The following is a 10,678-nucleotide window of genomic DNA, read 5'->3' as shown; positions in this document are numbered from 1 at the left end:
CTCAGTAGAGGTCAAATTTAAAATTTACAGCAAAAAAAAAAAAAGGCATAGTTGTCCCAGTGCCTAATTAAACAACATGCCAAGAAGAGACACAGCTTAAACTCGGCACTAGGTTGAGTTAATTGGTCAGCCTCACTCCTCGGCCGCTTTACCCCCGAAGAAAATACACCTTGGTACCCACTGGATAGGAGACACTGTAGGTACCAGAGCTGGTCTAGACGCTGTGAATAAAGAAATAAACTTTTCACCCTGCCGGGAATCAAACCACAATCGGTCAGCCAGCTCGTAACATAGTCACTGAATTGACTGAGCTATTGCTCCACTTCATACATATTACAACCTGAAAGCGATCGCGATGGCGTAGCAATAAAGTTATAGGTGCGTAATCAGAAGTTATCTGGTTCGAGTCTTGGTAGACATGTTTCTTACGTCATGAGATTTGAAGTCCTGAAGATGGATTATATAAAGTCAAACTGTTTCCCTGATACATATTGCTACATGTATGTAGATGGGGTCTGGATTGGTACTTACATTTATTGAACACTTATGCACACAACTTGTAACTACAAGTAACTGAAGTGTTATTGCTAATTCACACACTGCAATTCACTTTAAAGTCTTCTCAGCCTGCTGTGTCTTCACCGGTTTTCTAGTAACGGCTACCAACAACGGGCATTCCCCTTCCTCTGGGTTTGTGAACTGTCACCGTACCTCAGCCACCAGCTGAGGTACAGTCACAGTGCAGAAGGACTGAACCACAGTAGTCACCGGTCCAGTGACTGAGGTTTGCTCTTTCTAAGGGACCCAACAAAATAGGTTTCTCCCCACTCACCTTAGGATGGAAACAGATCCAGTTTCCAAAATGTTGCTTCTTCTGTTTTTTAGACAAAGTCTGAAAACCCAGTAATTCTGAGCGTTACACACCACCACCAGGGCCCTTCAGAATCAAATCCTCTTTAACTGTAAGGTGTGTACTGTCACTGGACAGAGAGAACCTTTAGAAACAAATACAAGGCACACATGCAGGCAATCACACAAGAGAACCAACCCTCTGGTTGTGCACAGCATATTCTGAAAATGGGCCTCTCTTATAGACTCTCAAAGCCTCGCTTGAAATTTTATTCAAGATAAACAAAGGGAATAATATATACTATAAATATTTTATAGTTATCAAGCCAACAAACAAGGCACTGAATTAAACAGAACACAAACCAATAAGAAAGATCTTTGGTATAACACAGTGTCACTCACCCATAAACCCTCAGCAATGTTAGCCATCCACATTTCATCCAATTCAGACATGAAGCTCACAACAACCACAGTAACTAACCTGTCTTAGTCCCACCCCACTAGCATTAACCTGTGACTTTCAACCAAGCACATAATGAACAGAAAATCAAGTGCAATATACAGTAAAACTTGGTTATAGCAACATCGGTTTCTGCGACACCTTGTCTATTGCGTCAAATATTCCATGGTACGAACTAATTCCTCATAAAGCAACTGTTTTTATACCTTGCTTAGTACGACATGCACAAATGCATCAACCTCGTATGTAACGTCATTTTCATTCCTGAATTTCTCTGATATCGTGGGAAAGTTCGATGTGTCTGCCCACCCTCACTTCCTCTACTTGCTGACGTGACTGTCCTGGAAGAATACGACCGCGGGCTGCAAGAGGAGCGTGGGTTTTATGCGAAAACAAGGGTGTGGTGTGGGACTGCGTGAATAGTGCAAGAGGACGCGGCAGGTTGTTAACTGCATTCCTTTCCTAGAATCTCGTCTAACAGGACCTCACATTGTCTACTTACCCTATAGTGTTCCTGCCTAAACCCAGAGAAGTGCAGTAGCGAAAACATGGCAATGAAAAGGAAAGTTTTAAGCATTGAAGAGAAAGTTAAAGTGATTCGTGAAATATTGTGTGTATTGTCAGTGAAAAGCGCTGTATTATGTCTTTGATATTACACATTTGGGCAATTCCACGTTAATGTTACGTTAGTCTGTACTTAACTATGTTTTTCACTAAAAAATGCAACATTTAACTCGGATTTTGGTAGATTTTTACGTGACTAACATAAGGCTACTGTAGAAGTGCCCATTTCGGTTACAGCGACATTCGTTTATAACGACACTATTTTTAGGTCCCTTTGATGATGTTATAACCAAGTTCTACTGTATTTCCATTTTCAATCTGCATTCATAATTTCAAAGACATCTATGAACAAGGGCGCCTATCTACTGATACAGTTAAGATGAATACCATAGGTACCTAAACGCTGGATGTACAGTTCTTTGCAAGTGCCATCCCAAGATTAGCAAGAAAACATGCAGTACTACAAAAGCTATGTTGCTGAAAACAGCACTGTAATTCCATATATCTGTTAACTGTTGCCTTTCTCCTGTTCTCAAACTTTTAATGATATGAAGGTATCTATTTTAACTATTTAACTTTCATACACAGAAGAAGAATGGCATTTTAATAACACTTATTTCTCTTATTAACTACATCAGTTATAACCATCAAACTACGTATTTTTATATATATTTCTTAACCGTGTGCCCACTGATTACATGGCACTTTCAATGCACTATATACAGGGTGTCCGGATGAAAGGTACCCAAAATAGAATCATTATATCTCAGAAAGCTGTTATTATACACATTTATGGGTTACACCACTACAGAGGGAAACTATCAAAGTTTTTTCTGCGCATATAACTTTCTCAATAAATTTCAATGTGGGCTCCCTTGGTGGCATGACAAATATCCAGGTTTGAAGCATGTTTGATGTTACCGTAGCCACAGCGTCACTTATGCGGGTTTGCTGAAGCTCGTTGATCTTAACCTGGTAGACAACGTTCTTCACACAACCGCACAAGAAAAAATTCAGTGGGGTTAAATCTGGTGCCCTAGGAGGCCTAGCGACTGATCCACTTCTGCTGATCTATCTCCGAGCCGTCACTCTGTCCAAGTGATTCCTAACATGGCGGCAGAAATGTGGCGGCGCATGGTCGTAAGCAGGGCATGGAAGGAAAAAAAGCTTACAGGGTTTTCCTTTCCGATGACATAAACTGATACATGTATGACAATTACTTTCCAAGATATAAATTTTTTATTTTGGATACCTTTCATCTGGACATCCAATAATGCTTAACAATGGATCCAGCATTAGACAATATAAGTTATCCTACTGTAGCATAACTATGAACCTTTGTGTATAATGATTATTCACCTGACGATGGTTTGTTAGAACTAAAAGCGTAGTGGAATAATAAAAACATGAAGGCAGAGGAAGTACTATTATTATTATTATTATTATTGTTGTTGTGTGTTTGTTTGTCTGACATGTATATCTGCAAACTCTGTTAAATGTTGGGGAAGTTTTCAAATATGACTTTTGAAGTACACAGCAAAAGAGATATAAGAAGACAAAGGAAGAGGGTGAGAGAGTCATAAATGAAGCCAGAAAACTGATTTATGTTTTTGTAATGCATCCTCATAATTACAACACTGACTGATGAAGTGAAGAGGCATTAAGTTTATGCATGTGTTTTATTGCTCAAACTGTAAATCAAAACATGTGACAGAAAACATGACAACTGTCAACACATTTGTTCCTATGAAAATGTTTCATCATTTACAAATGTCCAAACTTCTGCACAGGGGTTTGGTCATTTAAAATTAGGCTTAAACAAGGTCAACAATTTTTTCATTCTGTAACCATGCTGAGCAAGCAGCTTTTCCCTCTGTCACTAGAGGGTGCACATATTTTTCATGATTTCTTAGACAGAAGATTTGCTGTTCTTTAATGTGAAATATTGCAGACTGCTAGTGTATTTCTGCTAATGGCTTGAAAACAATGATTCAACATGAAGAAAAATTACTTTTTTGTGTGTATGTAGGTGCAATAAATACTATGGAAACTACAGATGGTATGATTAATTGAAGATAGCCAAGTGTAAGAAAAAATTTTTACACACTTCCAGAGCTCTGCATCTACTACCATGATGTCCACCTATTGGTTTCAAGTCGAATTATCACAATTTCCTTCATATACAAAACTACATTAGCCAAACTCTCATCACACTGACCCAATATTTACATAACTCTTTCAAGCGAAGCAGTCCTTTAAATCCAACAAGATATCTTAACAACTTGGTCTCATAACAATATCGTAAATTGTATTATACTATTACTTATTAACAAATTAAATACCTTCCTTTTAAATACAAATTAAAAATAGCTGAAAAGCTAAGAAGAAGTGAACTGTTTTAATATTTTTAACATAGCTCCACGCATACCAAATTGAAGATATCATGAAAAATACACTTCAAGTCTAACTGGGAAATCATCAGTGAGGTTAGAAGGGATCCCATCAAACCCTGCCCACCCAAAGGTTTCGGACAGAGTTGTCATACCTGCCTCGAAGACACCCTAGAGCCTAGTCAGAAACAGCATTGCTATCACTTTGAAAATATGATTAAGTTTGAAATAACAGCAGTTAATTATTTCAAAATTTTCATATTTTCAAGTAATAGCATGCTTTAACCTCAGCAGGATGTTTTTGCAACACTTTCTCCAGATGATTTTGTGATGTTAAGCGTGGTAAATATCTGCAACACAGAGGTTCAGTTCGTTACAATTTATAATGTTGGTTAATAACATGGTTAGAACGTGGCAGTAGAAATAACCTGTTGTTTCATTTGCTGTCTATACAATATTCACAGATGGCATATCAGTAGTGACCAACTAATTGTTTTATTTATTAAAACTGTAACAAATATGATAATCTTTACGTGAACATTTACAAACAAAACAGATTAATGATCTATATACTGTAACTTCTTTACATTAGATGCTGGATGCAGTTCCACTGAATTATTGTATATAAAGCCAAGACAGAATATGAAATTATGTCTATAATTTTAAATATATCTAGGGGTCGTAGGATGAAACTTAAAAGATGCAATTATGTGAGTTTTCCGATTCCCACACCAGCGGTTACAAAGGGATATAACACCGTGTAGTCCGTCGAAAGTCAACTGACATTTCAGAGGAACATATCGCCTCCATCCTCAGGGTTCGAGAATAAGCAAAGCAAGATACCAGCTTGGTTTATTCTTCAACCCTGAAGATGGAAGCAATATATTGCTTCAAAATTTCAGTTGACTTTCAATGAACTAAACAGCATTATATCCCAGGAGACAGCACTATTCAATGTGGGTTTTACTTGTAACAACATCTTATATTATGCACGGTCCTCAGTGAATTTAATTCGTAAGTCACTTGGCATTCAACACAGTTGAAGAATTACATGTACACATTTTCCTTGTACTGTCAGTAGTATGGATATGCAGCCACTACTGCTTTGGAAGCTTTCCTCAATGCATCTGCTGCATACGCTTTGCAAGTAGACAAGCATCTCCAGTAACCCAAGAAGGAACCTGTTTTTGTACAAGTACCTTTTTCTCAATATAAATTAAATGTCTTTATGACTTTGGTATGGCCTATGTATTTGAGAATTGATAACATAAGTCAGATTAACACTACCAGCATTTCTCAAGATTAACAAAGATGGCAGCATCATCACAGAACTTGTGAATTGTAAAGAAGTTATGACAACACTGCACAACTGTTCAAAAATTACATAGGCAAAAATAATATCGTCTAATGTGACTATTTAAGTTTTATCACTTGAGGATTTATCTCCCTTACATGTTTCAATCCTTACGGATCATCCTGAGAGGGTATCAGTACTTTCGGAAACTACTATTACAATAGATGTTAATTGTATGGATACACATATGATGTCTAAAATGCGTAATATACGCAATGTTAAACCTTCCACATTCACAGCGGCCTTCTTGGTGTTAAAAATTTTAAAGAAGTTTGTTTTAAAAAACTTTCAAAATCAAGCTTAAAATTTATGAACCATACAGGTTCGCGTCAATTCTCCTATTATTCGTAGAGGTGTAAACAACACAGCAGGCCACGAATAAACACGGAAATACTAAGGATCTCCTTTCGCAAGATAAACAGGCAGCATAGGACCAGCCACCTCTACGAATAATAGGAGAATTGACGCGAACCTGTATGGTTCATAAATTTTAAGCTTGATTTTGAAAGTTTTTTAAAACAAACTTCTTTAAAAAGTTTTAACACCAAGAAGGCCGCTGTGAATGTGGAAGGTTGAACATTGCGTATAGTATGCATTTTATGCATTATGTGTATCCATACAATTAACATCTACTGTAATAGTAGTTTCTGAAAGTATTGATACCCTCTCAGGATGATCCATAAGGACTGAAACATGTAAGGGAGATAAATCCTCAAGTGATAAAACTTAAATAGTCACATTAGACAGTATTATTTTTGCCTTTGTAATTGTTAGTGTGACGGACCAGAATGAAACAAATCAAATGTTCAAAAATCACTTGCATACTCTTGAATGATGATAACCTTTATCACCTGACTTCATATCCCTTACTATGGGCATGACAGGTAAATTTAACTCTGGGACCATGGCATTAATAGCAAAAAAATGCAACACTTGGCCAGCAGAACAGTGAACACATACTGTTGAAATAGTGCAAAACTTGAGCAATAAAAGTTAACTGAAATATTATCTGTGTTGTTATTTGAGTTTTCATAAAATATGAAATCTGCTAATGCAAGTTATATTTTCCCTACTGACTGAATTCTTGTGCAGACCTACCTCAGCTGATGTGGGATGAATGCCAATCAAGTTAGCAAAATCTGACTTCTTTGCTCTTAGCTTCACTCCAATGGCAAATCCCTGAGTTATTTCACCAGCGTGTGGCGAAAGTACATGGAAACCAACCACACGCTCCTGCAAATGACAGATAAACAATTATTACCCATAATACTTCACTTGTTTTCTATAAGAACTGCTCGAGTATGTCTCTCCAACAAAAAAAGAAAACAGTTAACTTCCTTGGTAAGCAAACTAAACAACAGCTATTTCCAAATATTTTTGCCACAGCATGCATTAAAGGGCAAAGCAATGTCTGAGAAACAATGGGAGCAAGCTGGTTACATTCACCAGACATGAGGTGCTAAAGCAACTGGGATGGGACTGTATCACCAGCACCTGTTCCATGTCATAGCTCAGGCTGTTAGTCACGGCTTCCCAAAGTGACAGCATAGGTTTGATCCCAGAACAGGTCATTCATGATTTGTGGTAGACAAAGTGGCTGGGTTCTTTGGTTTCCCCCACCGATCTTGAATGCAACATAAATCTTATGTTCAGAGTGCCAAACAATAATTTAAAAAATCTGGACTTCAGCCATCAGTCTAAGTAGATCATTTATAGATGCGTTATTATCAGATGACACTTTGTGGCCTCCGTCTGTGTCATGACAGCGCTGCACTCTCAATCTAACCACAGTCAAAGTTTACTGCAGTCAGTTTGCCACAGAGCTAGTAGCAGAAGGCATAGAGATATGTTTGTAGTTAGTTTTAGGCATAATGTCAGAGAGCAGTATGACCTACTATAATCTGTGTGAAACATCTGAGAAAAATGGTGTAGCAGGGTGGGAGGCAATGAAAATGGTATCTGCACTGTGGCAAAAACTTCTGAAATCTGCTGAACATACAGTGAAATGTGTGTCAAATCTGGACATAAATCAAATGAAACTGAAACAAGGTTCTGAATGGCAAATGATTCACTGTTACAATATCACCAATCTGAATTTCCAACACTACTGCACCAAATAAAGAGTTCCAGTTCAACAAGACATTTATTCATAGACCTCTGCCAAAGAACATATTCAGTAAGATATCCTTGCACAGTGACATGCAACTGAGTGTCACATACAAAAGAACAGTGAATATTTTATGTTTTACACAATACAGTAGACTGACTTGTGGTTTTCTATCAATTTATCAGCCAGTCAAATTCAATTAACTATTATAAAACTAATTACAGCAGTTCTGCTAATTGTCCTAAAGAATTATCAGGTAAAATTGGCAGGATTTATATATTTCATTAAAGAAAGAAAGCTCTTCTTAGTATCACATGGTCGCTAAAGACAGTTCCATTATCTCCTGTCCTAAACACTGATTTGTAAACATATCTTTCACCACCTCTCTTCATGAACACCAGGCCAAAAAAAAAAGTTCCATGGCCCCTTCTGCTCAAGTGTGGTCATCCCTTGTCAGACACCAGCCTGTTCCACAGCCCCACCTTCAACAGCTCACTGTCCACTGCCAAATTATGCATTAGGGCTCTGAAACTCCCCCAAAAGTCATTAACCTGAAGATTGTAACTGCAGTGTTTACTGAAACACTGGAATCCTTCAACATTCTATGTGGCATTTCTCAAACACAAAAAGTAATATATTTTACTTATGGTTTCATTTAATGGCAACCCCTCAGAGTGTTTACATGGAAGTGCTTGAGTTCTCTAACATTAAGTTCATCCAAACTAGCATGAACAATACAAAGCAGAAGAAGAAAATACCCTGGATGCTGGAGAGGCTTGGTCAGACAATAAACACAGATATACAGACACAACAAGATACTAAAAATACTGACAAGTGACAATTCAACATCTAAACTAGTGGTTAAGAGTTTTGCAGCCGAACCTTCCTACATAGCGTCTGATCATAGGACAGTCAGTGAATAATGAATTGGAAAGATGTGGAAGGAAGAGGGTGTGGCCTAATTTGAGGCACTACACCAGAATTTGCCTGGACGGAGTGAGGAAAAACATGAACAATCCTCAGTCAAGATACCTGATGTCCTGGATGGGATTTCAACTGGGCATCCCGCAGATACAGGTCAGAAGTGTCAAAATTTGAGCTGGGTGCATTTCGTGTATGTAAGACTCAATGGTATATGAGGATTAAACAAGAAAGAATAAAAAGTGATTCAGAATAAAAGGATTTGGAACTCCCTGCATAATTCCTTACCTCTTCACTCTTGACACAAACAAGTTTTCCATAACACTTGTTGCTGTCCCGATCTGTCAGAGCATATTCCAGTGGTTGGAAGAAACTGTGGTATACTTCAATGTCATCACTGCCATAGTGCTTAATCGCATCTTCTTCAGACAAGCCCACAAATCCATACTCCAAAGGAGTGAATACTGTTGTAGGAACATTTACGTAATCTGTGAGGGTTGTCTGATTATTATACAATCTCTGCAATATAAATATTTTATTTATGAAAAGTTATTAGAATTAAACAGCACAAATCTCTTAACACAACAGAGCAAGAACATGACTGCAGAAAAGTAAAATACTGGTCACTTCTTTTATATGCATTTCATATAAAATGTTTACGATTACAGTAATCGGTGGCAAAGCTACCATGTGTACCATACAGCTTGCCTTCTTTAAATTTAATATCAGAAAAACAAAAACAATTTTTAGCATTTTACTACAGTTTTTACAAGAAAGGGTATGAGGCAGCCATGACATGCAGCAAGCAAATTCAACAAACTTTTGGTCCATAAAGCCGACTCAAAGTGACCACTTGGATAACCTACACATAAACTGGAGAATATACGTGTAGAACTTCACCCATTATGTGCGAATGTGAGCATATTCATAATAAGTAATGGCAGTCCATATTAGGCAATAAGGTGTCTTGCGAGTAACAACTGTTATTCATGGTGTTTTATTTCTATTTGTTATTCATAGATGGTTCACTAAAGAGAACCCCAAGTTCCATAAACAGTGGTGAATTTCTTGAATATCCAAAAGCACTTAAAAGAATTAAATGAACTGCTGAACTTTAACATACTGTACCTAGTAACAACTGCACACACCATCAATGCAGACAGTTTGCAAACTAATTACGGGGATCTATTAACAATACTGAGTCCAGGTATGCTGCAATTACCTGAGCCAACAGCTTTCCTGCTTGTATTGCAACTGGCGTCAACTCGAGTTTCCCATCAATAACATCTCCAACAGCATATACATTGCTCACAGATGTACGCTCTTCTTTGTCCACAATTATTTTCCCATTACTGAAAGAAATTATAGGGAATTAATGGTGTACACAATAGATCTCACAGTAATTCTCTGTACTTCTGATACTCCACAGTATTACCTTGGGTTAATCTTCACATCAATGTGTTCAAGGCCAATGTTTTCTGTACAGGCTGTACGTCCCACAGCAAAGAGAATGGTGTTATATTCACCCTCTACTATTTCTCCACTGTCCATTTTTCCACTAACCTAAAATTAGAATGAAGAATTATGAAACAGTACATATATACTAAAAACCAGAATGTATGGGGCTTTCATGTAAAAAGAAAGAGAGAAGGAAGAGAAGAGATAAAACACCCTACTTAACCAATCCTCAAGCTCTTGTCTGAAGAAGGAATGACTAAGGATTAGAAGAAACAATGACTGAACTGAATAATGAGAATGAGTGAGGGTTACTTTTCATTCATTCATTCATTCATCAGTAATCTGTCAAGATGACAGGTCCACAGTCTCTTCCAAAACAGTTCCTCCATTTAATGCAATCTAGAGCTTTCTCCTTCAAATGAGAATATCCTCTTCTGTCCCCAAGGTCATCCAGCATCTTCTTATGTCTTCTTCCTCGTCTTCTTGTCACTTCTATCCGCCCCTCTATCTTTCCTTCGATAACTTCTTTTAGAAGGCAGTTTCTGCATAAAACATGACCAATCCAATTAGCCTTC

At 37.5% G+C, this 10,678-nt stretch overlaps 1 protein-coding gene across 3 annotated transcripts in view; it reads right to left on the bottom strand.

Annotated features, from left to right (window-relative positions):
* Nucleotides 1-3,479: 3,479 nt before the first annotated feature.
* The window catches only part of LOC111864105 (thioredoxin reductase 1, cytoplasmic), a 21,872-nt gene continuing 14,673 nt past the window's right edge, over nt 3,480-10,678 (bottom strand). For all 3 annotated transcript variants that reach the window (XM_023851129.2, XM_023851131.2, XM_023851130.2), the window contains exons 9-13: nt 10,081-10,208; nt 9,868-9,997; nt 8,934-9,164; nt 6,716-6,850; nt 3,480-4,613 (exon numbers count right to left, since the gene is read on the bottom strand). In XM_023851129.2, the coding sequence (XP_023706897.1) occupies nt 4,551-4,613; nt 6,716-6,850; nt 8,934-9,164; nt 9,868-9,997; nt 10,081-10,208 (687 nt within the window). In that variant the 3' untranslated portion in view covers nt 3,480-4,550. The remainder of the gene's footprint in view (nt 4,614-6,715; nt 6,851-8,933; nt 9,165-9,867; nt 9,998-10,080; nt 10,209-10,678) is intronic.

The sequence above is a fragment of the Cryptotermes secundus genome, unplaced genomic scaffold (genome assembly GCF_002891405.2).
Source record: "Cryptotermes secundus unplaced genomic scaffold, Csec_1.0 scaffold708, whole genome shotgun sequence".
NCBI classification, from domain to species: domain Eukaryota; kingdom Metazoa; phylum Arthropoda; class Insecta; order Blattodea; family Kalotermitidae; genus Cryptotermes; species Cryptotermes secundus.
Note: the sequence above shows the minus strand (reverse complement) of the source record. Positions and strands in the feature narration are given on the sequence as shown.